At 40.4% G+C, this 27,804-nt stretch overlaps 1 protein-coding gene across 1 annotated transcript; it reads left to right on the top strand.

The window, feature by feature from the left end:
- Positions 1-11,824: 11,824 nt before the first annotated feature.
- On the top strand, positions 11,825-16,297 carry LOC137616123 (C-type lectin-like). The gene is made up of 4 exons (XM_068345798.1): positions 11,825-11,867; positions 12,831-12,881; positions 13,417-13,593; positions 15,929-16,297. The coding sequence occupies exons 1-4, from the start codon at positions 11,843-11,845 to the stop codon at positions 16,186-16,188; spliced, it is 513 nt and encodes a 170-aa protein (XP_068201899.1). The 5' UTR covers positions 11,825-11,842; the 3' UTR covers positions 16,189-16,297.
- Positions 16,298-27,804: the final 11,507 nt, after the last annotated feature.

Here is a 27,804-nt window from a genome sequence, read left to right as displayed (position 1 = left end):
GATTAGTGTTTGCAACACGTTGTTATTGATATATATTCATGATAAATAACCACGTGTTGCAAACTCACTTATCAGCTATCACAGTGGAGAAGGGTTGATATCAAGTCTAAGAACAGATTCCTGAATTCGACAGGAATATGTACGGTAGACTTGTAATAAACTTGTATATATATATATATATATATATATATATATATATATATATATATATATATATATATATATATATATATATATATATATATATATATAAAAGAGATAGAGAGGTCTTATCTCTTATTTTAAGAAATGCATTCGTTTTCGAGAATAGTTATTGAAAAATATAATCACACTGATATATTTGAATTCCTTAATATATTTTTATATGGAGAATCCTTAAATATTGTGGGAACTGACTATTCCAATTAATATACGTCGGAATGATATATCCTTTGTTTGCATTATTCTAGCAGCTGCTCTCTCTCTCTCTCTCTCTCTCTCTCTCTCTCTCTCTCTCTCTCTCTCTCTCTCTCTCTCTCTCTCTCGAGTTCTAGAATAAGTTAGATAAGATCACAAGAACTCTCCAAATGCTTAAACTAAATCGCTCTACCAAAGAGCAAATGGAGTCTCTGCGAATGGACTAAAACGTCTTTGAGACATCCAAAATCCTTGTAACACTTTCTCTCTCTCTCTCTCTCTCTCTCTCTCTCTCTCTCTCTCTCTCTCTCTCTCTCTCTCTCTCTCTCTCTCTCTCTCTCTCTCTCTCTCTATATATATATATATATATATATATATATGTATATACATATATGTATATATATACATATATATAACCTGTATCCAATATTTTATATTATTTGAATGTTCCCAAGGATCACAGAAGACAGCTAACTACTTTGCAAGTTGGTGTTGGAATTGTATTTCTTTCGGGTGAAGATCTCATGTTCCAAAGATGTTCAGTGACCACCTAAAAATAATGTTAGAACGATATATGGCCGTTTTCATTGAGTTGGAATCATTGATATTAAATGTTATCAATAGGGGTATTACCATCATCATCATCACTTCATAAATGTTAATATGCAAACCTCGTCAAGCCATACATTAAGATCACCCAATTGCCACCTCTCCACCATCATCTTTAACCCCACCTGCTTATATCCTTCTACCCCCATCCCCACATGTTTGAGGTTTAAAGGTCTCTCAGTTATGATGAGATCCTTCTGGTGGAAGTTTTTAAGTCAATGAAAAACAAAATACCAAGATGAAAATATTTCACACAGTTTTCTTTCCAGGTGTTTAAAATTATATCAAAACTATAATTAACGAAGTAAATATGTGAAAGACTGATCGAACAGATATCGAGAGTAATGGATTTTTTGAAGAGCTTACCGGGGGAACACTTTTAAGGTGTTGGACATCAGGTTATGAAACGACAAATAAATTCGTAATAATACGAATACTCAATGCTAACGAAATATTTCCTTTTGCCTTGGGAAGGGTGTAGCTAGCTAGACTCGGACCTTTAAGCATTGAGCAATCGTCACCAGGGAAGGGGGTTCGCTTGGAAATGAGCGACTTCCCCAGATTATTTGATTGATTGATTGACTAGGAGTTTTTTGTCATCCTGACATCTAAGGTTATTGACACCGAACCAGATAATTTAAGTAAACAATGTGTTGATAGTTTAATCTTTTACACCCTACATCCAATATACCATATCATCACTATAATAATGCACCAATGAACTTTCATTGCATGTCATTTCACATATTTTATTTTAAACAATCACTTCTGAAACAATATAGATTATGCATTTTAAATCGCCAACCTAAGACTAATATAATTGATATAGCAAAAAATACTATTTTCTCTAAGAGGGCCGGAGCCAAGTAGCCCGTGACAAAAGCTGACCCCAACCACACCGAGCTACGTGGCTCATGATCGAAATCAAAGGAAAACACTGAAATCAACAACTAAATCTTTAAACCTCATTACCTTCGAAATTTTGAACAAAGGCCACTTATTAATGATTGGTGACCCAATAGATGCTATTTGAAACGATATTTTATTAGCCCATACATATAATACGTAGGCTACAGTGTGTATGTATGTAGAGAGAGAGAGAGAGAGAGAGAGAGAGAGAGAGAGAGAGAGAGAGAGAGAGAGAGAGAGAGAGCAATTGCTTAAAAAAATGCAAACGAAGGGTATTTCCGTGTTATGAATATTAATATGATAGTCAGTTCCAATATTATTCAAGAAAATTTTATTTATAAATAGGATAGGAAAATTCAAATAAAAAGTTATGATGATATTAGATTACATTTCTTAAAAAGATAAAAAAAAATTCTCTCTCTTCATCGCATTTCTTTGAGTAATATCGGTAATTTCCCTCCTCCTCACATTCGAACCATCTTAACGATGTCTCGGTTGTTTAATGTCGCCCACCTTTCAAGGCAAGAGGGGCATGATCTCTCCAAGTCAGGTCTGGCCAGGCGACACCGGTTTTGTTGACGGGTGTACTCTACGTACCAATACAGAACGGTGATTACGGTTATCAACCGATTGTTTTAACTAAGAAATATGACTAAATTTAACTCGTTTGTTTTAACTTTGGGATACCATTATATTTCTTATGATTTGTTTTAGCCGAGAAACATCACTATATCTCAAACCATTGTTTTAAACGAGAAACAATAAACGGATTTTGAGCGAAGCGAAAAATCTATTTTTGGGTGAGATGGCCATGTCGTCCTGATGGAAGTTCCTGAAAGTAGCTTCCTAAGGGATACATGTACTACAGTGATATTCCCAGAGAATTTTACCTTTAGGTATCCAGAATTCTAACTCCTGGCGCGAATATCCTTAAATTTTCTCTCAAGGATATCGCATAATATCAGAGGACGTATTCTTGACACGCCACATAGCAATCGGCACCCCTAATAGCGTTTACGCTTCGAGGAGGTGTGGCAAAATAAAAGGGAGCCGTATCAAGGCTACCCCCATTCTCTTACTACTATTGAGTATGATAACCGCGCCATTCCCACGATGGCGGACATTCCTTGTAGCATTGAACATGGTGTTACAGATACAGTACCACGGGAGGGATACTGTGAAGATCTTTTCTTTTTAGAAGAGATGGGTAGGTTCATCAGGACGACATGGCCATCTCACCCAAAAATAGATTTTTCGCTTCGCTCAAAATCCGTTTTTTGGGCTCAAGCCATGTCGTCCTGATGGAAGCATACCAGAGCATTAGTGTATCTGTGGATTTTCATCAGTGCCTTAACCTTACAGCAACCTTTTCTATGGTCATGGGGACCAATTGAGACAAGTGACGTCACCGTTATTCGTCATCATCACTAATCATAAACAATGTTAGTGCTTCCTGCCTCCTACAGGGAAGAGTCATCTAGACAGTAGAAAAGGGGTCTCGAGGTTAACATATATTGTATGACCAAACATAAGTATACACTGAATATACAAATATTCTCATAGTTGTATATTTCTGAAATAGCATCAGTGTCTCTTATATCTATTATTTGTGAGCATACAATTATATGAGGAATACTTACTTTGGTAAGTCGAAGAACTCTGGCATGTATACATACAATTGTCTGGCGAAAGCGGACGCACTACATTCTAATAGACATTTATTCCTAATAAATGACTAAAAGAGATGGTTAGTAAAACGAATGTAGTATGACAATGGGATTATACCTGTAACGAGTACAGAAACTATATTTCTTTCTTGAAAGGAAGAAATGATGAGTGCCACTCTCAGACTGAAGAAAATTTATAAAACAATTTCTCTTCATAATTCCTGTACTGGTTACTTCTATCTGCACTGTGTACTACGTACACCGGCACTAGTGCTATCTGTATAATTCCACACCTGGGATTTTGAACAGAGCTAGTGTCACCATGGTAACACTTAATCAAGAGAGGTCACACCTAAGAAGGGTGACCGCTTCTCCCTTTAATTGACAGTCCCAGTCAATTAGCTGTTCATCGTAGAATTAGACGGCAGGTTAAATATTCTACCCGACGTCACAACATACTGCTTCAGATCATGGATTTGCTTAGCGTAGTGTTTGTAGAACACTCTGGATGATTCTCACCCAGTACATGTGCGAGGACATGTGAGGTCCCAAGCCATTAACTGTTTACCACAGTAATTAGGGGGCAGGTTTTAATACACTACCTGCCACCACTACGAAGTGTTCCAGTTCATGCACTTGTTTTGCATAGTGTTTGTAAAACACTCTGGATGATTTCCATCCAGTGTATGAACGAAGACGCTCAAAGTCCATATACTGAAAGAAATTCAGTGATGAAGCAATCTTTCTCGGATCATGACCTGCGGGAGTACTGTCCGGATCCGCTCTACGAATAAAGTAGGTGAGCTTCGCCCTTAGTTGTTTCAGGGATAAATTTGATCCAAAAGTTTCTCCTTTAAAGAGCTGTCCTCCCCTGAAGTCTGAAGTTCTACGAAGATAGACCTTTAGACACTCTACAGGACATAGAGAGACATCTTCCTTCAGAGGGCAGACTCTCCAGGGACCCCATCTCTTAGTGGGTAGCTCGTTTTTAGCGAGAAAGGATGGATCAGGAAAGAGATTCAGTTCTCCCACTTCCGTGAACTGAATGTGACCCTCATCTCTGGATAGGGCCACTATTTCACTAACTCTAGCCCCAGAGGCTATAGCAAATAGAAAAATAACCTTTTGGGTTAGATCCTTAAGAGAACAATCTTCATTGTTCACAGATGAGGCATAGTGTAGGACCTTGTCCAAAGACCAAGAGATGGGCTTTGGTGGTACTGCAGGCCTAAGCCTAGCACATGCCTTCGGAATCTTATTAAAGATTTCATTCGCCAGATCCACTTGAAAAGCATATAGGAGAGGCCTAGTCAAGGCCGACTTGCACGTATTTATCGTATTGGCCGCCAGACCTTGGCTATGAAGGTGGACAAAGAAGGACAGACAGAAGTTCATTGAAATTTCTTTCGGTCCTTTTGCTTTCACAAACGCAACCCACTTTTTCCAGGAAGACTCATATTGTCTTCTAGTTGACTTAGCCTTGTATTCTTCTAAGAATTCTATATTGCCTTTTGAGATCCCAAATCTTTTTCTAACCGCTAGAGTAAAATCCTGAAATGAAGGGTTTGGGTTCTCTGTGATAAAACGAAGGCAGTTAATTTCTGAACCTTCGGAAATATACCTAGGATCAGAGCTAGGACCAACCTCATTTTCAACTTCTTCATATCGTCTATCAGCCCCACTAGAGGATCCTCGTATGGGGCTACATATCGAGGTAGTTTCTTGAAGATGCTCGTGACGAAGAAGTCGAATTGCAGTTCCGGGACTTGTTCCCATCTGGGAGGGAATAGGTCTGCGTCCATGGACCATTCCAACTCTATCGACTTGGACTGAAATAGAGCATCCACCATCACATTGTGGATCAGTTGTAAATGAACTGCTGGCAGGTGCCATCCCTTTAAGAAAAGGATGGGTAACTTCACATAGACTGTATGAGACGTTCAATTGTGACGTCTTATTATCGCTTCAGTGTCCCAGATCAGTCGTAGGAAGTCTGATCTGTGTGGAGGGGGCTTCCCCACTCATGATAGGACTAGCAGAGTCTTGGGGCTTTCGTGCTTTAATTTTTGTTAGAGAAGCGATTAAAGAGGGACCTTTATCAGTCTTTTTTTTATCTCTTCAAGCGTTTGATGCGTGTTTTCTCCAGGCTCTTAATGCATCTTTTCGCTGTGCTCTTTGCACTAGGTCTGTCACTATTGCGAACTGGAGAAAATTTAGCGCTTGCCCCTGTTGGCGTCTTGGAAATATGACTGATTACCTTAGTCTCTTGACAGACCTCGCGAGCTCCTTTTATATTCCCAAGGGAAAGGAGAGTTGATGTGAGTGTGGGCTTCAATGGTTTTTCAGCCATTGAAACCCTTGAGCTGGAGAAAGTCGAGACTTCTAGAAGCTTATCTTGCATCCGTGATGTCCCGGGAACCTAGTCATTTCTTTGAATGCACATTGGCCAGCCACTTCGGGTGCTGCCCCCCCCCCCCCCAGCCTCTCGTTCAGGTATATTAACGCCTGAACCATTTCTAGGCTTGACTTTCACGTGACTAACTTTGTCAATCCTATGAAGATACTTAAGACCTTGAGTCCGACACGTATCTTTCCTAGGATGAATGTTACTATCTGTAACATGAATTCTAGATAGGAGGAAGGGGGGTGGTTGACTGGAAGGTTCCGCAGGACACCTTTCAGGTCTGACAAGACTACGAACACCCCTATTTGGAACAAGGTCCATATCTTCGGAAGGATTAACATTCAGAACTTGCTGTTTTCTATGAACTTGTTGAGTGGCGACAAGTTCAGAATGACTCAGAGATTTCTTGAGTCCTTCTCATGAACACAAAACAGCCTTCCCTGGAACTCGATGGGCTATAGTTTTCTTACCACCTGTATGCTCTATAGCTTTCAGGTATACTCCTCCAGGAGGATTTTGAATTGTAGGAGAAGGTAAGGAAATGATGGTGGGGACATTTCTGTTTCCCATCAAGGGCTCATCTTGAATAGGCTTTGGACCGAAGGATCGAAGGTCCTGCGATCCTGAAAGAATGTTCCTCCTAGCAGAAGCGTCTTCATGCTTCGAATAGTCAGTAGGTTTAGACTTTTGACCATCTGCCTGTGGCATCGTGGTCACTGGAATAGTGGGATGTTGTTGAGCAGCCCGGATCTTTCCAGCATTTTCGATCTTCTCTTTAGGTTGGGGACCCACAACCATGGAAGATTTTCTCTTTGAAAGGATACCCCATTTTTGGAGAAGACTTATGTTCTCCATGGTGGCGTTCTTAATTACTTTCCTTATTACCTCGTGTGGGAAGAGGTCTTTACCCCAGATGTTGGAAGATATTAGCTTCCTTGTTTCGTGTTTCACTGTTGCAGCAGCGAACACAAACTCTCTACATGCTCTCCTAGCCTTCATAAAGGCGTAAAGGTTCTTCACTAAGGTAGCCATATGCATTTTGGCTATGACCATGAGCATGTCTGGGGTATTTTCGTAGTTTGAACACAACTCTATGTAGTTTTGTAGAGAAAGGGAGGTCGCAAGTCTCACCTTTGACTCTTGTTCATTATACAAGAGCAACTCAGATAATTTAGGGAGACATACATTAAATTGTCGACTTGCAACATCCGCGTCTAATTTTCCTACTGAAAAGGTCAAATGGACTTCCTTCCAATCCTTTTCCTGTCCGGGAAAAGCTGGTAACAAAGGCTTGCACTCTTCGAGTGTGGGACATGGATTACCCGCCTCTACTGCTTTGGCAACAGATGTAAATGCCTTCCCCGTAAAGGGGAATGAGAGGGAAGTAGGAGCAAGAAAGGAAGGGTGTCTGTTATTTAGTGAGAATACCTTCGACTCTGAATAACCCGCCTTTTTCAGACTACCTGAGAGGATAGTCTGTGCCTTATCATGGTCGAGAATCATGACCTCCTTTGGTTCCGTTCCTTTTCTTGACTTTGGTTCGTACTTCAGTCGAACCCAACAATTAGGGAAAGCATCAAAGCTTGGTCAAAATCGAATTTTGTCCAAAGGAACAGCACCCATTTTCTCTGAGATGTAGAGATTGCCATTTAAAATCGGCATCTGCTCCGCAAACCTCCAGGGATTGGTTTTGGAGCATGTTGGTAGGTCTTGATCCATGGGTCGTTTGACTGACCCCTGGGAAGTGACAAGAGAAGCTTTGCGAGGCTCTATCTTGCGTTTTACTTCCTGCTTTTCGTTTTGTTTACGAAAGCTCTCTATCTGACTCTTCAGTTGGATACATAATTGTACCATTTTATCCAATAGAGGGGTAGAAGACGAAGATGTCGACATCGATGGCTCTATAACCGGCATAGGCGGAGGAAATTCCGACACGACATTTTTCTCTTCTACCTTGGGGCACTTCTTGCCCTCAATCCCAAAGGTTTTCTGGCCGTCAGGGGATGTAGTTGGCTCCTGAGGTACTACTATTTCCTTACTTGCTTTCGGAAATAGTAGCTTACGCATCCTATCATTAGGTAGGAAAGGTCCCGGAGGGATTTTTTGGAAGCCTCTCACCCAGTTGCGTAATTTGTATTGAGCTGTATCCCTAGTCTCCGTAGACTTGGGATTTTCAAAACCTTCAGACATTAATGTCCGACATATATTGCAAACCAGTGGGTTCCAATAATGTAGGGATCCGGAAATAATATTGCAGGGGGCATGAAACCTGCAAGTAATATGACCGTAAAAATACTTACTCTTGGCCTGGCAGAGGACTGCAGCACAAGGTATCTGGTGTTCCTCCTGTAAAGAAAGGAAAACCAAATGAGTATACAAAGGATTATCTCCCTGATAATCAATATGCAAAGGTCATCTACAACAGAATAGCTTAGGATAGTAAGCTATAAAGGGATAGTAGGAGATACATACTTGTGTACCCCTGTGAGCAAATGCTGTTACCTCCCCTCAGTATTAACTACATGGAGATTCCTCTATTGAGTAACTCCAAGTAGAAGGGCTCTTACCCCTAGGGGTAGAGAAGTACCAATTCACTGTCCCAAAATAATGTTAATACTGTGGGGTCAGGATGACTGATTCTCAATCAGAATATTGAAGAAAACTATTCATTCAATATATGAGCGGTACCAGCGGAATGCTCGTACAAGGGTACCCAAGGTATGTCAGAAATTACTACTGTATAATGGTACTGTAGTTTTCTATTTGCAGTAAGTCTATATTGCAATTTACTGGCTACTGTACATCATGTATTGTAGTCTAGTCATAATACTGCCTTCATAGTAGCATATGACAGTACGGTCCATCTAGCATGAAGCCAGCTGGACTAGGGAAAATAAAGACATATATTTGTATATCCCACTCAGCCTATTTGCTGTAGCCTTCCTTACTATATTAAAATATAGAGTTTCCTGATCAGGGAGACTCAAGGATAAAGGCTCTACCCTTTAAGGGTTAGGAGTGTATCACTCCTGCCTTGAAGTTATTTAATATTGTAGGGTAATCCGAATACTGATTTCTAATCAGGATATTAAAGAAATCATATTCATTCAATGTGGGATTGGGTTCAGCAAATGCCTGTGTTGGATATCCAAGATATATTGGAAATAACTACTAGTATAAAATATATAGTAGTTTTCTATCTGCAGTATATTCTATACAGTAGATATACTGGTTACTTGTATAACATATACTGTAGTTCAGCCGGCATGTTGCCGGCATAACTAGGTCTTGCCGGCATATCTAGTATGCTAGCTAGAGAGAGAGATAGCATGGAGGAAAGGCTACTCATTTACTGTACCATTCAGGCTTCCATCCAGCTACAGTACTATTGCCGGTAAGGTGCCGCCAAAACACTGCCGGCAGGCTAGCCTCCGGCAGTATCAGTACAGTCGGCGTGCTGCCATCTAAGTCAGCACTTATCTGTACTGTCCTGGCCGGCGGCAATCCAGCAACAGAACTTGTGAATAGCAGTCCAAGGGAGAACTGAAGAACCTTGGGGATAGTAAGGGACTTCCCACTCTCAGCCATCATGGCTGCCGGCAGCCGCCAGATGCCGGCAGCCGCCAGATGCCGGTAGCCGCCAGTTGTCGGCAGCCATCTTGGCTGCCGACAGTCATCGGCTAAAGGTAGGGACCATAGCTGCCGACAGATGATGTGGTTGCCGGCAGTATGCATTGCCGTCAGCAAATGTCATGGCTAGAGAGGGAGTCTGGCCGGCTCCGGCAACCTACCGGTAATGGTAAGGTTGCAAGATGCCGGCCCAAAGAAAGACAATGGCTTGGCCATCAAAAGTGGACAGAGAGGTAGGGAACAGGGTCCTGTATAGAGTGTGAAAGGAACTGACAAAATTGTCAGTCCTACCACCTGTTAAAAGAAACTCTGTTTCAGTATCGGCAGAATCCTAGGTGACAGGAGAGTCTCAGTTCTCCATCCTAGAGATTGCCGACACAGTTAAGGGGATGGCGGAATTGCCGCCTCCTCTCAACAAGGGAAAAACAGAGTTCCAGTGCCGCGTCATCCTAGGCAAAAGATCACTCTTCAGCCTAGAGGACTGCGGCACAGGACTAGTCTTTTAGTCGCAAGGAGAAGATGGTATCCGACCACTACTTTGAGTGCGGCTAGGGAGGGCTAATCTCCATTGCCGTAAAATTCTCTGGGAATATCACTGTAGTACATATATCCCTTAGGAAGCTACTTTAAGGAACTTCCATCAGGAAGACATGGCTTGAGCCCAAAAATTTATCTAATTCCATTTCTTTTAACTGCGAAACATTACTAATCTCAACCGATTGTTTAAACTAAGAAACATTACTATTCAGTATTTCATTCGTTTACTTTAACTGAGAAACATCACTATATTTCATTCAATGTTTAAACTAAGAAACATCACTACATTTTACTAAGGTAAGGGGGAAGTCATACCCTGGTGAGAGTAGGGTGCGTGTGTATCTATCTAAATATTTAGCCGCCATTTTTGACAGTTTCGTACACTAATGACAAATATTTGGGGTTACTTTTAAAAAGTCCAAAATTTTTGCTGAAACTCATTTACGAATAAGGAAAATCATTTTAATATTTAATGATAAATTTACATTAACATTAGCATTTCCTAAATTTACCTTAATATTAACACTTTCAGACGTCGAGACATACAAGGATTCGCAAAACTAACCCAACCTCGCAAGAATGGTAAAACAAGTGATTCAGGAGACACAAAGGGAGGAAGAGAGTTCAAATCCCAGGTCTATTCATCCTACCCTCTTTACGTGCGGATTTTTTAAAAATCGTAACATTTCCACCCACTTCTGTTACATTCCTGTCCTTGAAAACTTCCATTTTTCAAAATTCCCATAAACTATATTAGGTTAACCAAGAAGCATAGATTTATTAAATAAAATTTGAATTTTTTTCTATTTATCAATGGTTCTTAGCTAATCTATTTTTTCAATCATAAATTACCTCTCCTGAATTTATTTAGTCCAGCTCTATAGGAGTTAATTTTGACTTCTTATGCTGATAAATCTCCTCCCTCGAGAAGGCAAGGTTCACATTCATGCCAGTTAACATAAGCGTTCATTCTACAATAGTGTACACGACCCGTCAAAAATGATGGCTAAATATGTAGGAAAATGTGCACACTTGCGCACGAACGCACACACGCTCGCATATTCAACCCTTCCCAACCCTTCTTCCTTTCTAACTTCAACATGGCAATTGCGGTTACCGAGTGTATCTTACGAGATACCCCCTCTAACAAGGTTATGACAACTCCCTCTCCCCCTACCCGAGGGATGGAGAGAGACCGGGTAGTTATGCGTTTGGCCATGCCACTCAGCGTGGCCGGAATTAGAAGAAAAAAAAATATATATATATATATATATATAGAGAGAGAGAGAGAGAGAGAGAGAGAGAGAGAGAGAGAGAGAGAGAGAGAGAGAGAGAGAGAGAGAGCCGAACACTTGCTCTTTATTTTATAAGGGAGATAATGACTCTTACCAATTATTCAAAATACATGAAATTCATAGGAACTATCCTAAAAGCCCACTAACACGTTAAGCAACACGGATTGAGGGAAATCTGAGAGGAAACAAAGAGAGACTGACTAAGATAAAAAAAAAATATGCTTATCAATTGTGACATACATATTACGTAAATCTATCTCCCGAGATATGGGGTAGATTCTATGGGCCACTCAAGAGTCTATGGGAAAATCTTTGGAATCTATTGATATAAATAGTGAGGTTACTATAGTCAACAGGCAGTTATTGGTAGAAATTCGACCTACTTTGATAATACGATGAATACGTGGTCCGTCAAAGCAGGTTAGAGAATACATAGTTTTATATATATATATATATATATATATATATATATATATATATAAATATATATATATATATATATATATATATATATATATATATATATATATATATATATATATGACGTTCCTAGACCTAAGATACGGTGAATTCTATATTAAGAAGTGTTTGTGAATTGATAATATAAAGCATGGAACATGAAAGCCGCGTGTCTTAGTGACAAAACTTTATATATATGTATATACACACACACACACACATATATATATATATGTATATATATATACCTATATGTATGTATGTATATGTATATATATATATATATATATATATATATATATATATATATATGTATATATTTACATATGTATGTATATATATGTATATATTTATATATGTATATACATACATACATACATACATATATATATATATATATATATATATATATATATATATATATATTTATACATATAAGCTATAGGGTATATCTTTTCTGAATAAGAATATCTAAACGTGGAGAAAGGGTTTATATATCACCGTGATCAGCAGAGCTGCACTAGTCAGATCCACACAAACTTAGGTCGGTTTTCTGTGAGCCATCAGACAAAAATATCCCACTATCACCAATTCGCACTGGTCAGCGTGGTAATGAAATCTGGCAAAACCCCAGACATAATGACATGTCAACTAGAAACAGATGCACTACTTTTAGGAGTGTGTGTGTGTGTATAAACATATATATATATATATATATATATATATATATATATATATATATATATATATAATATATATGTATATATATATATATATATATATATATATATATATATATATATATATATATATATATGTGAGTGTGTGTGTGTGTGTGCACGAATAATTACTGCTGTCGATAATAGATTAAGTGGAAATATGTATCCATAGAAGGACTTTTAAAAGTTTCTTTTTGTTTTCCAGCACTAGCAGCAAGTGCAGCCTTGTTGCTTATACGTCCGGCAGAGGCGCTAGGTGAGGAAGAACTACAGTATACCTTCCATATTTTTTAAACTTTAAAGCATCTTACGGCAGGGTATAAGTCAGAGAATTTGTAATGAACTGTTTATGTGACAGAATCCAGAGGTTCATATCGGGTGTCTCTTTCACCTTTGAAAATTTTATCACGCTTATGCGATACCACAGGGAGGTTAGATTTAATTTCCTTTTAGAATTTGAAATTTGGATTCATTAGCAATGAATCATAACCTATTCTTTTCTCGATTTCATAAAAGGAAGATATTACTTGAACAAGAAAGATGGGGTATTGATAATAATAATAATAATAATAATAATAATAATAATAATAATAATAATAATAATATTAAAACAAATCAAAAGAACAACACATTAACATTAGTAAACAACTAATATCTGTCTTAACGAGATAGTCTTTGTCTTTGTCGTAGTTATTATTGTGGATATCATTATGATTGTTGTTTTTGTGGTGGTTATTTGCTAAAAGAAATCCCTACATCCATATAACGATGCAATCGTTTCCCTTTATCAGCCTGCGAGCTCCCGTACGAAGACATAGGAGGAAGGTGTCTCTTCGTGGATCCTCTGGTGTCCGACACCTGGTACAACATGAGGCTGTTCTGCAGAACTCTAGGAGCAGGGGGCCAACTCGTTAAGATCGACTCTGCCAATCTCCTGGCAGATATCATCGATTATATAAACAGATATCGTGAGTTCGTTGATTGAGTCGCTTTTCGGAAGGGAAACCCGTCTCTTGAGAAAAAAATAGTTTTTGGCGAGGTGTTTTTTTTTCAGATAGGTCACTCCTGTCTCTGGAGAAGGTCGCTTTGAAAAAGTTTATAATTAATGAAGCAGTTTTGGAAAGATTCTTTTTTTAATAGCTAAAAGTTTCTTTGTTTCTCGAAAAGTCAAAATTATCTATGGAAAATAGGCAGTTATTGGGAAAAAAATTCCTTGAATGGTCAAAAGTGTCTCTCTAGAAAAGACAGTTTTGAGAAGATCGTTTTTATGGCCGTTTCTTAACAATAAAAAGTCGAGGTGCACACGAGGTAATTAATCAATTAAGCCAAAAACCTTCAAAACTAATCTTTACATTAGAAACTAAAAACTTATTGATGTCAACTTCTTTAGCTCATCATTGCTATATGTATGTGATAAAGTATAATTTAACTAATGATTTTATAAATTGAATCGAAAACATATTTTAGTTGTTGATGGTGCTATTTTCATGTAAAATTCCAACTTTTATTCATTTACAAACTCTTTTAAGCTCCGACCCATTCTAAATTTCAATATCCTTATCGATATAAATAACAGCCGAAGAAGAAGCCTTTTGTTCACCGATACAAAGAAACTCAATGAATTGAAGATAATAATTTCCCAGTAAAATTGAAATAATAGACCATAATAAGCTCCCGGTAAGACTGAAATAATAGACTTTAATAACGTGCCGATAAGACTGAAATAATAGAAGACTTTAATAACGTGCCGATAAGACTGAAATAATAGAAAACTATAATAATATCCCATTAAGACTGAGATAAGAGCAGACTGTAATAATATCCCGGTAAGACTGAAATAACAGAAGACTATAATAATTTCCCGGTAAGACTGAAATGGCAGAAGACTATAATAATCTCCCGGTAAGACTGAAATGATAGAAGACTATAATCTCCCAGTAAGACTGAAATGATACATGAAAAGACCATAATAATCTCCCGGTAAGACTGAAATGACAGAAAACTATAATAATTTCCAGGAAAGACTGAAATGGCAGAAGACTATAATAATCTCCCGGTAAGACTGAAATGATAGAAAACTAATAATCTCCCAGTAAGACTTAAATGATAAGAGACTATGCTATTCTCCCAATAAGACTAAAATGATAAGACTATAATAATTTCCCAATAAGACCGAATTGAAAAAAGAACATAATAAACTCTGGTTAGACTGAATAGAAAACCATAATAATTTCCCAGTAAGAATGACATGATAAAAGACTATAATAATATCCCAGAAACATTGAAATGATAGAAGGCTATAATAATCTCTCGGTAAGACTGAAATGAGAGAAGACTAATAATCTCTCGGTAAGACTGAAATGATAGAAGACTAATAATCCCTCGGTAAGACTGAAGTGATAGAAGACTGATAATCTTCCTGTAAGACTGAAATCATATAAGACGATAATAATCTTCCAGTAGGGCTGAAAAGATACAGGACTACAATAATCTCTCGGTAAGACTGAAATGATAGAAGACTATAATAATCTTCCTGTAAGACTGAAGTTATAGAAGGCTGTAATAATCTTACAGTAGGGCTGAAACGATAGAAGACTATAATAATCTCCCGGTAAGACTGAAATGATAGAAGACTATAATAATCTCTCGGTAAGACTGAAATGATAGAAGACTGTAATAAATTCCCATTAATACTGAAATTATAAAAGACTATAATAATCTCCTGGTAAGACTGAAATAATAGAAGACCTTAATAATCTCCCGGTAAGACTGATATGATAAAACAATGATACTCTTGTGGTCGGACTGAAATGATAGAAGACTACTATAATCTTCCAAGACTGAAATGATACAAGACTATAATAATCTCCAAGTAAGACTGAAATGACAAGAAAATTAATCTCACAATAAGACTGAAATGATGAGAGACTATAATTACCTCCCAATAAGACTGAAACGATAAAAGACTATAATAATCTTCCGGTAAGACTAAAATGACAGCAGATTAGAGTAATCGCCCATTAAGACTGAAATGATAAAAGACTATAATAATCTTCAGGTAAGTCTGAAATGATAAGAGACAAATAATCTCCTAGTAAGACTGAAATGATAGAAGAATATAATAATCTCCCAATAAGACTAAAATGATAAGACTAAAAATCTTCCGGTAAGAATGAAATGATAAAAGTCTGTAATAATCTCCCGGTAAGACTGAAATGATAGACGATTATAATAATCTCTCTATAAAACTGAAATGCTTTACTTTAGTATCCTAATCAGTTAAACAAATGCTCCACCAATCAGATTTCGACGAAGCCAACTACTGGATCGGAGCGACAGACGAGGAAATAGAGAATCACTTCCAGTGGCTGGACGGATCTTCCGTGCCCTTGGGACCGCCCTTCTGGAGATACGAGTGCGACCAGTATATGACCCAGAGGCCCCTCGTGGACTCCACTCGTAACTGCGTCGCCCTCGACAGAGAGACCCACTACCTACTGTCGGATTTCCCCTGTATGGGCGATGGCATGACAAAGTTCAGTCCCATTTGTGAGGCAGCTTGAAATGAGAGTCCAGTAAAATGAAAATGGATTAGCGACTTTATATCATTAATATGAAATATGTCTTGCTTTGCCAAACAAGATATATGATAATCGATAATAAAAACCAAAGTTAAATAAAGATATGAACTTTTTTGTCACAAAAGTGTGTTTTTATCAAAATTGTCCAAGTCTTTATAACGTTAATTGAAATTATGTCTTGCTTTAAAAAACAATATATATTAACATCGTAATAAAAACCAGATTTGAATGAAGGTAATAACGAGCTTCCTTATCACAAAAGTGTATATTTACACAAATCATCCATCTCTCAAATTTGAGACGCCAGGAACGATACGTTTATCAAGACATCTGAAGTTAGCTAGGAAAAGGTATCGTAAACTATTGCTGTAATATATAAGAAGGTGAAATTAATTGTATAAGGATCGGGGCACCAAGACAATTATTTCAATAATAACAGTAATATGAAATCCGATTTGATCACAAAAAGGTAAGAATATACAAAGGTAAGAGCAAATATTTCTCAGAAATACAGCATTAATAATCAAAATTAACTTATTACTATAAAGCTCAAAATGAAAACGTTCACTGTGTTTCCATAAAGGAGAGAACTATAATACTGAATTCTAATTGGGCTTTTTGTTGAAAATAATTTGTTTCTAAATCTATCCATACAACCTATCAATTTTTCAATGCTTTCATATAATCATATACCTCTTGAACTAGTGCTAATAATAACAATTAATTCTATTAATCGAAAGGGATTATCTATGAAATGGAAGTGCGCAAACACATGTACTGTATATATATATATATATATATATATATATATATATATATATATATATATATATATATATAAATATAGGCTGAATAATTACATAACCTCCCGAGTTCCAAACTCACCTGTTATATTTACATAAGTCTGTTATACTTGAAAAATACCCTAGCTCTGAGAAATTATGCAATTCCTAGACGGCAATATATAAAAACACTGAATATCCACAGGTCTCTTACTTTACTCAAAAAAAAAAGGGTAATTACTTTACTTGAACTATTCAAAACAACCTCTTACTTCGATTTTTAGTCAGGTCTATTGGTGATCGAAATAATACACACTTACAAAAATAAATATATTTATGAAAAAAATTTACAACATTAATACAGAAAATTATCATAAAAATGAATCACTCGAAATATTAAATCTGAACAAAACCTTAGACTAACAAAAGAAAAAGATACTTATGAAAATTGCACAATCACTTGTTTCAATGGAAATTAATTTATAAAAATATTTAATCTTGATAATTATGACAGTAGTTAACCTTTAACACACTAATCATTAAACTCTTATTGAAATTTACATGAAAGTAACTGATACACTTACGTGTTTTAGCTCACACGAGGTTTCCGAAGAGATAGCAATATAACTTCACTGTTTTAATATAAATTTCACTGGGCCAGTTACAAAAATTTATATAATACCAGCACGTATAATAACACAATACATTTGAAATCACATTCAAAGCTTCATTAACGTTTGAATAAACTACACACGATATATGTTGGGTAAAAAAATTAATCACTTTGGAGAGGGCACACACTCGAGGCACTTGAGGAGAGAGGATGTTGGCTCTTTCACAGGGACAGGCTGGATGTCTCCAGCTGCTTATGATTTCCTAGGGCCACATATATATTGACTTATTTATTCTAGATAATTCTAAATAGATTCTTCTAGTGATGTGTGAGTAAGACCTACCAGCGTAAGGTTGCCAACGAGACAAATAGAACAGGGGATCAAACCTTGCTTGCAAGGTAACCCTCTATCAGCTAACTCCGCCCACTCTGGGGTTTTCAAGAACATTCCAAACACGTGGAAATATAAACATGATATAATACCTCGTAAACATGACATAAGCCCTCGTTTTCAAACCTCGTATGGTTCCAAGCATACTTACAGAAGACAGATTACATAAGACTTCGTAACAAAATACGTAAAATAAAAAGTTGATTCTTAAAAATAACGTAAATTTCATACACTGTCTGGGATGAAAAATACAACGAAATGAATGACGAAAATCTTATGCAATCTACATACAATTACTTAAACCTACAAGAGAAGAACTCACCTTATGAGCTGGTTACACACCTCTTAAATACACAAATAAAATACATGAATAAAATATTTACGCAAGACCAGCTTCATAAGAATATATATAAATTCGCACTCCCCACGAGAGATTAGTTTAATAAACGTTTAACGAGGCTCAAAAGGCACTAAATGAGTTGGAAGACACAGGCCTACATGGAAGGGGACTATGAAGGGTCAGGTCCGAGATGATGAATGAAGAAGTATTGCAGTTTTTTTTTTATATATGTACCGCACATATACAAATGTGATGTATATATATATATATATATATATATATATATATATATATATATATATACACACACACACACATACATATATACATAGATAGATCGACAATTGTATACTAGTGAACGCGATCCTTCGAAAATGACGGCCAAATGTCTAAATAGATAAGCACACACAAATTCAACCCTTCCCACCCCCTCCCCCTTTCCTAACTCACTACCCTCGCTACCCAAAGGGACGTCTGGCTAAGCTGCTCAGCGTGCCATGAAAGAAATACATACACATAAATATATATATATATATATATATATATATATATATATATATATATATATTTTTTTTTTTTTTTTGGGGGGGGCTCAAGCCATGTCGTCCCGATGGAAGTTCCTATAGGGTAGCTTCCTAGGGTATATTACAACTACGGCGATATTCCCAGAGAATTTACCTTAAGGTACCCAGAATTCTAACTCCTGGAGCGAATATCTCTAATGAAAGGGATATCGCGACATATCAGAGGACGTATTCTTGACACGCCACATGGCAAACTGCACCCCAAACAGAGATAACACATCGAAGGGGTCAATTGGCAAGAAAACGAAAACGAGAAAGAAAAAGGGGAGCCGTCCCAAGGCTCTCCCTTCTCCCGTTTCGTAAGCGTGCATTGCGCCAATCTTGGCGCCATCTGTATTCCTTTTTGTGTAGCTTAACAACTCGGTGTTTTTTCCTTTGTTTCTCGCAAATCTTGGATTTATTCATCTTTTCATGGCTTCTCCAACTTCGTCTGCCTCTGATAAGTTGAGTACCATTTCTTTTATGTATAAATGTAGGCTCTTGGTAAATTTTAAAGTGATTAATAGTAATAATCTTTGTTACAAGAGCCGTTGCCTACCGGAGGCGTCATGGACGCTGTCGCTCGCTAGGTATGAGTTTTAGTTAGCCAGAGCGACATTCCCGGTTGTTTTGCTTTAATAAATTTTAGCTATTTAGCGTTACATAGGATTTCCTTTCTCGTGCTTTTAGTACTATTTATTTTGGCGAAGTATTCGCCAACTCTGGCCTACGCTAGGCCATGTAGCCTAGTCGTTTGGTCCTAGTACTTTCCTGCATGATTTTGGATTTCCGAGTGTTTTAAAAATTTTATTGAAGCTTTAGGCTGTTTTTTATACATTTAAGATTATGTTGATTATTTCCAAGATAGTATACGAGTGAGTTTCGGTGATTTAGGTAATCGATTCTCTTGGTGCCTAGGCTAAGTTGCTTATGGAGCCTTAGTATACTTTCTCATGCTCCCCGGTTGTTTTCTTTTCTTCGGAAAAGGTATGCAATCCCTTTCCCTCTGTTTAAGCCTTGGGCTTAACCCTAGTGGTTTATCTGAATTAACTTTCGATACAACTATACTGGGGTGTTACTGTACCTCCCTGTTCCAGTAAGTCTGGCTTCAGAGAGGGACAGAACATCAGAGTTTTTAGTCTGAGTCTGTGTTTGTCTGGCTTGGGGTAGAGTCTCCCTCGCTGGCCTGACGCAGACATAGGAGGCTTAGCCTCCTTAGGTCACTGCCGAAGGTTTCTGTACGAGATGATTCCTTCTTTTGTGATCTAGCAGACTAGTCCTTGTTGCTGTTCTCGGCGGGAGGATAAGATCCTTTCCCTGGGAGTAGCAACACCTTCCTTGCTTTGGTTCAGTGGGGGTTGGCAAGTATTGCTGGCCTCCCTCCTTGGATTTCCCTTAGGCTAAGATGAGTTTTCTTGGCTGCGGGTGATTCTTCACTAAAGCAAGGTTGGTAGGACCCTCTTTTGTCCCTTCCCCCTCTATCTCCGTAATGGCCTAGCCATTACAGTACTGTACGTCATTCTACATCTGGACCTAGGATAGGTTAGGATGTGGAATTGACTCAGTCCCTTGCCGGCCGGCAGAGTATGCCGGCCGGCAAGGGTCTTCTGCCTTGAGTGCTGCCCGGACCTCCCTTGGTCCCTCATCCATGTCTGCCTGTAGAGCCAGACGGCATTGGTCAGGAAGCCTGAATTAGATTCTCCCCTTCCTTATATGCACTCTTTCGGATTGCCGGGCTTGGAGGTAGTTTACGCTCTTATCCCGGCATCCATTCTGTTTTCTTCTAGTGCTGTACCCGACCCGGCTGCCGGCCTATGAGGCCGGCAGCCGGGCAGTCGTAGTCCTCTGGTTCTTTTGCTGCTGGCCGGCATCGGTTGTTTACCTTTGCCGGCCGGCTATTGTCAAGCCCTTGTCTGCCGGTCGCTATGAGCAGTGGCCGGCAGCCGGGTACTACCTTGTGTAGTTGCCGGCCGACATTGGCTGTTGCCGGCCGGCAGTTACTGCCGGCTGGCACATGCATTTGAACCAGCGTTCTGCCGCCTTATAGCTGTTAAGTAGTATACTTTAAAGCTAGTTATGGTGTGTTGCCGGCCGGCACATTACCTTCTATACTGTACCAGTATTCTTCAGTATAACATATACTGTAGGAAGAAAACTATAGTATAGTTTTGGTACAGCACTGTGTGTTCTAACACTTTTGTGTTGTCTTGCACAGCCCTTTGGTGTTGCCTTACAGATAAGAAAGTGATTTCTTTCTTGTCTATTATCCGGTATTTTAAAATCATACCTTAGGTGTGAGCTACACCTGTTTCCTCTGGAAACTTTCATTGGTTACTCTAGGACAGATTAACCATACGATTTTATTATCTGGAAGGCTGCAACAATTGGTTGTGAAGGAAACACAAGTGTGTGTCTTTCCTTTCTGATTTGTTATGCTAAACTGTGCATATCCAGTGATACGTAGTTCACTTGATACTCATGGAAATTTCTTCTCTTTACAGGAGGACCATCCGAAGTGCGGAAGTGTTTTCTGCAACGTCCGCAGTAAGAACCTCTGCGGACATGAGTTTTGTAGGAGGCACGCAGCATGCGCTGTCTCCAAGGGTGATCTCCAGTATTGGGACCCTCAGGTATGTACCGTGTGCACTAACCTGATTACTGAGGCGTTTGATTCCCCTAGGACGGCGGAATCAAGGGATATAGCAAGGGAGAAGCTTCGTACCTGGGTAAGGGGCTTCCAGAAGAACACCTCTGGACCTTATCTTCCAAGTGAGAAGATGAGGGCTTACCTTTTCCCTAGGGCATCAGCTGATGCAGTGATTCCCCAGCCTCAAGAGGAGATCCCCCAAGTTCAGATCCAGGTGGATGCTGAAGTCGCGGTCGCCTTGCAAGACATCCAGTTGGACGACAGGATTTCTGACGTGTCCGAGCGTCTGGAGGAAGACCTCCTGGCAGGAGCCCAGGATGAAGTTCAAGCCCCAGACATTGTAGAGGAAGAGGTCGACGAGGTGTCGGCTACTCCGGTTCAGATCCCTGAGCTTATTCCCTCAACATCATCCGCTCTCCCAGTAGAGCTGGGACAGGCCCTCTCCTCCATTGTTGGAATGATCCAACAAATGCAGAAGGAGAATCAGGAGAAGGCGGCTGCAATGGAACTGCAGATGCAGAGGCTTGCAGCATCACATGGGCCCCAGAAAAGGCTCAATGTGAAAGACCTTCCCTTGTGCTCAGATGCTAACCCGTGGAGATATGCTGAGCACATGCCGATGACGACTGGAAAGATCGTCATGTCGGATAAGTTGGGTTCAGTTCCCCTAGAGGAGGTGGAATTCAGGCCCAGCAAGGGGTCATATCCGGACTGTTATGTCCGGTTGAGGAAGGATCCAGCTTCAAAGGAGGAGACAGAGCCGAAGGTCATAGTGATGGACCATGCTAAGGCTCAAGCTTTGCTTTCATCTTCGATTAAAGAGAGGGGCTTCACGAACTCAAAGGTAGCTGCATTGAGTAAGAAGCTCCCTTCCTTTGTGTCCTCTCCTGCTAGAGCCTTCCCCTTTTTACAGAAAGGGTTTGCGTCTGTATTAAAAGCAGTCGAGGCCGGCAAGCCTTGCCCCTCCCTGGAGGAGTGTAAACCCTTGTCGCTGGCCCTGCCTATGGACCACAAGGACTGGAAGGACGTCCATCTTACCTTCTCAGTCGGGAAGTTGGAGGCTGATATTGCCGGACGTCAGTTCGGTGAGGACCTCCCTAAGCTGTCTGACTTTCTTTTGCGGAGAGAGCTCGAGACAAAAGAAAGACTGGCTGCCTCAATGTCTCTTCAGACCACTCTTGAGACGATGGCAAGCGACCCCAAGGTCCATGAAATGTTCATGGTAGTGGCCAAGACTCATCTGGCCACAGTGACGAAGGATCTTTATAGCTTCGTCAGGGCGAGGAGAGCTTGTAGGGAGTTCGTGTTCACCTCGGCTACGGTGAGGCACGAGCCAAGGAAGCTAATCTCCTCCAACATTTGGGGCAAAGACCTTTTCCCTAGCGAATTGGTCAAAGAAGTTGTTGATAAGGCCGCCACGGAGAATAGGAACCTTCTCCAGAAGTGGGGCCTGGCTATCAAAAGAAAGTCTTCCCCGGATGAGGGTCCTCAACCAAAGAGGAAGACTATGAGGACTAGGCTACCATCTCGGCCAGCCAAGCCACTTAGACAGCAACAGCAACTCCAATTGCCATTGCCTTCAGTGCCCCAGATGGTGGCACAAACCCCGACCACATTCCAGTGGGTACCCCAGGCCGTGTCGACACAGTCCACGGCATTCAACCCAACGTTCGAAGGGCAGTCAACTTCCTTTCGAGCAAAGCCTAGAGGAGCAGCCAAAGGCTCGTCTAGGCGCCCCTCAAGGGGAAGGGGATTCAGGGGTGGTCGCGGTCAGGGAGGCAAGACCTCAGGACGGCAGTCCAAGTGAGATGATGCCGGTAGGAGGGAGACTTCAGAATTTTCGGGATCGGTGGACCTTCGATCCCTGGGCCCACAGCCTACTCAAGAACGGACTGGGCTGGAGCTGGTACAGCACTCCACCCCCGTGCCCTCGGTTTTTCCAACACTCCACCCCCGTTCTGGAGGAGTACGTTCAAGAACTGTTGGAGAAAAAAGTGATCCGAAGGGTGAAGTCCATCAAATTCCAAGGGAGGCTGTTTTGTGTTCCCAAGAAAGACTGGGAAAAGCTCAGAGTCATTCTGGACTTGTCGCCACTCAACAAGTTCATAGTGAATTGCAAATTCAAGATGCTAACACTGCAACACATAAGGACCTTACTGCCCAAGAGGGCATTTTCCGTCTCTATAGACTTGTCAGACGCCTATTGGCACGTTCCAATCAACCGTCGACTCTCCCCCTACCTAGGGTTCAGGCTACAACGAAGACTATACGCCTTCAGAGCCATGCCATTCGGACTAAATATAGCCCCAAGGATTTTCACGAAGCTTGCAAGCGTAGCTCTCAAACAATTACGCCTAAAGGGAATTCAGGTAGTAGCCTACCTGGACGACTGGCTGGTGTGGGCAGCATCCGAGACAGAATGCTTGCAAGCTTCCAGTCAAGTGATCCAGTTCCTAGAGGATCTAGGCTTCAAGATCAACAGAAAAAAGTCTCGACTTTCTCCATCTCAAAAGTTCCAGTGGCTGGGAATCCACTGGGACCTAATGTCACACCGTTTCTCCATCCCGGCGAAGAAAAGGAAGGAGATAGCGGGTTCTGTCAAGAGACTTCTAGATTCCGAAAGGATATCAAGACACGAACAGGAGAGGGTACTGGGCTCTCTCCAGTTTGCTTCAGTGACAGACCCAGTGCTAAGAGCACGGCTAAAGGATGCAACCGGAGTTTGGAGAAGTTATGCATCAAACGCGCGAAGAGATCTGAGAAGACCAGTTCCGCTTCGGCTACGTACTCTTCTCAGGCCTTGGTCCCAAGCCAGACATCTAAAGAAGTCGGTTCTTCTTCAGCCACCTCCCCCGTCGGTGACGATTCACTCAAGACGCCTCGAAGGAGGGATGGGGAGGTCACTCTCATCGGAAAAAAGTCCAGGGGACTTGGTCCAAGCTATTCAAGACCTTTCACATAAACTTTCTAGAAGCTATGGCAGTGCTCCTTACCTTAAAGAAAGTCTCCCCGCGTCACTCGATCCACATAAGGTTGGTGATGGACAGCGAGGTAGTTGTGAGATGCTTGAATCGACAAGGATCAAGGTCACCACCTCTCAACAAGGTGATGTTGGCCATCTTCCGATTGGCGGAAAAGAAGAAGTGGTACCTGTCGGCAGTTCACCTTCAAGGAGTCCGCAATGTGACAGCGGATGCTCTATCCAGGTTCACACCGATAGAGTCGGAATGGCCCTTAGACGCAGGATCATTCTCCTTCATTCTGAGTCAAGTCCCAGAACTGCAGATAAACCTCTTTGCGACGAAAGACAACAAGAAGTTTCCCCTGTACGTGTCCCCGTACGAGGACCCCTTAGCGGAAGCAGTGGACGCGATGTCCCTCGACTGGAACAGATGGTCCAGGATTTATCTGTTCCCTCCTCACAACCTTCTATTGAGGGTCCTCAACAAACTGAGATCCTTCAAGGGGGTAGCGGCAATAGTGGCCCACAAGTGGCCGAACAGCGTGTGGTTCCCCCTGGCATTGGAACTACGGTTGAAGTTTCTACCGCTACCAGATCCAGTTCTGACCCAGCGAGTCCAGAAGTCGACTGTCTGCGCTTCATTACAGAAAACCCGGACCCTGCAGCTCATGATTTTCTCTTCCTAGCGGTGAGAAAGCGTTTCGGGATTTCGAAAGCCAGCATAGACTTCCTAGAGGAATATAAGTGCAAATCTACTAGAAGGCAATATGAGTCATCTTGGAGAAAATGGGTGGCCTTTGTCAAGGCAAAGAATCCGCAGGAGATCTCGACAGACTTCTGCTTATCTTTCTTCATCCACCTCCATGGTCAAGGGTTGGCAGCTAACACGATTTTGGCGTGTAAGTCTGCTTTGACAAGACCCATTCTATATGCCTTCCAGGTCGACCTCGCTAACGAGATCTTTAATAAAGTTCCGAAAGCCTGCGCTAGGCTAAGACCTTCAGCACCTCCAAAGCCCATTTCATGGTCTTTAGACAAAGTTCTTCATTTCGCTTCTCTGTTGAGCAATGAGGAGTGTGCGTTAAAGGATTTGACCCAAAAAGTTATTTTCCTATTTGCACTCGCGTCCGGGGCCAGGGTTGGTGAGATTGTAGCCCTCTCGAGAGAGGGAGGTCGTGTTCAGTTCCTGGATGGGGGAGAACTGAACCTGTTTCCGGATCCTACGTTTCTCGCCAAGAATGAGTTACCCACCAACAGGTGGGGTCCCTGGAGAATCTGCCCTCTGAAAGAAGATGCATCTCTATGTCCAGTAGAATGCCTAAAGGTCTATCTTCGTAGAACTTCAGACTTCAAGGGTGGTCAACTATTCAGGGGAGAAACATCAGGCTCAAATTTATCTCTGAATCAACTCAGAGCGAAAATCACATATTTTATTCGCAGAGCGGATCCTGACAGTACACCCGCAGGTCACGATCCGAGGAAAGTTGCCTCATCCTTAAATTTCTTTAATTGTATGGATTTTGAACATCTTCGTTCATACACTAGCTGGAAGTCTTCCAGAGTGTTCTTTCGCCACTATGCGACGCAAGTAGAGGAACTAAAGAGATCTGTGGTAGCAGTGGGTCGCGTCGTTAACCCTGCTGTTTAACTCTGCGAGGAACAGTGGTTTTAATTGGGACGATTAATTCCAGGGTGAGTGTGTAGTTACATACTGTACTACAAACTAAGTGAGGGCACTGAGTTGCCCACGTTGACTGTTCCATTTCCAAAGGTGAACCTAGCATAAGTGCAGACATGTGTGCCGAGCGTTTCTAACGCTAATGTGATTGATTAGTGATACAGACTTTTATGACTTTGATACCTCGGTATGTTAAAAGTGGCAATAATGTTTTTTCTTTCAGATAAACAAGTTCTGTTTACTATCATACTTATGCTTAAAGTTTTGGTTATCCTCTTCTTATATATACATATATATATATATATATTTAATTGTTGTTAACCTGTCTATTTATTGTTTGTCAATAAACTTGTTCTTGAGAACCTTGCGTCTCCTTCACCTGTGTCAATTTATTGGTATAATTGAGCATTCATTCTATGTACTTTATCAGGGATAATTCTAATAGATTGTTCCTTTATGCAAGCTATGTTTCATTGGTTTATGCTTTCCCTTAACGGGAGGACTCCATCCCATAAGGGGACGGTGGCGGATTTACAAGTTTCCTCCTATGCGGATCCTTTGTCCAATACAAGTATTGTGCGGAGAACTGGTCGATATTTCATATTGACGCAGTGGTTCTTTACAAACTATGCTTTACTTAATATAGGGTGAGACCACTATATTGGCTTGCCTGGTATTCATACATAGGTATATGTACTCTTCGAGACTTTTCCAGAGTCTAGTAGGACTCTTCCCTGTAGGGGGCAGGAAGCTCTAACATGGTTTATGGTTAGTTGAAAAGATGTATAACGGTAACATCTTAGGTCTCTAGGTCTAGTCGACCAGGGAATTACCTCCGGGGAGTACGGCACGTTCTGAGAATCCACAGATACAGTAATGCTCTGGTATACTTCCATCAGGACGACATGGCTTGAGCCCAAAAAAACGGATTTTGAGCGAAGCGAAAAATCTATTTTTAGGTGAGATGGCCATGTCGTCCTGATGGACCCGCCCTTCCCTTTCTATGAAAGGGCTGTAGGACCCCTCCCTACATACAGTATCTGTAGCACCTCGTGTATCACTACAAGGAATACAGATGGCGCCAGGATTGGCGCAATGCACGCTTACGAAACGGGAGAAGGGAGAGCCTTGGGACGGCTCCCCTTTTTCTTTCTCGTTTTCGTTTTCTTGCCAATTGACCCCTTTGATGTGTTATCTCTGTTTGGGGTGCAGATTGCCATGTGGCGTGTCAAGAATACGTCCTCTGACATGTCGCGATATCCCTTTCATTAGGGATATTCGCTCCAGGAGTTAGAATTCTGGGTACCTTAAGGTAAATTCTCTGGGAATATCGCCGTAGTTGTAATATACCCTAGGAAGCTACCCTATAGGAACTTCCATCAGGACGACATGGCCATCTCATCCAAAAATAGATTTTTCGCTTCGCTCAAAATCCGTTATATATATAGCGTATATCTTCTCTATATAATAAAGACTAAGTGCTTGGCTATATATATATATATATATATATATATATATATATATATATATAAATATATATATATATATGCATATCTATATAGCATATAACTTCCCTATATAATAAAGACTAAGTGCTTGGCTATATATATATATATATATAT

The sequence above is a fragment of the Palaemon carinicauda genome, chromosome 22 (assembly GCF_036898095.1).
Source record: "Palaemon carinicauda isolate YSFRI2023 chromosome 22, ASM3689809v2, whole genome shotgun sequence".
NCBI classification, from domain to species: Eukaryota; Metazoa; Arthropoda; class Malacostraca; order Decapoda; family Palaemonidae; genus Palaemon; species Palaemon carinicauda.
This window is presented reverse-complemented; position numbering and strand designations above follow the sequence as displayed.

What these genes read in the sequence shown, in the direction of transcription:
- LOC137616123 (XM_068345798.1), top strand. Translation starts at nt 11,843, where the DNA reads ATGAATACGTGGTCCGTCAAAGCAG. An exon ending in TACGTGGTCCGTCAAAGCAG is followed by an intron (nt 11,868 to 12,830) that starts GTTAGAGAATAC and finishes TTTGTTTTCCAG; the next exon opens with CACTAGCAGCAAGTGCAGCC. An exon ending in ACGTCCGGCAGAGGCGCTAG is followed by an intron (nt 12,882 to 13,416) that starts GTGAGGAAGAAC and finishes TCCCTTTATCAG; the next exon opens with CCTGCGAGCTCCCGTACGAA.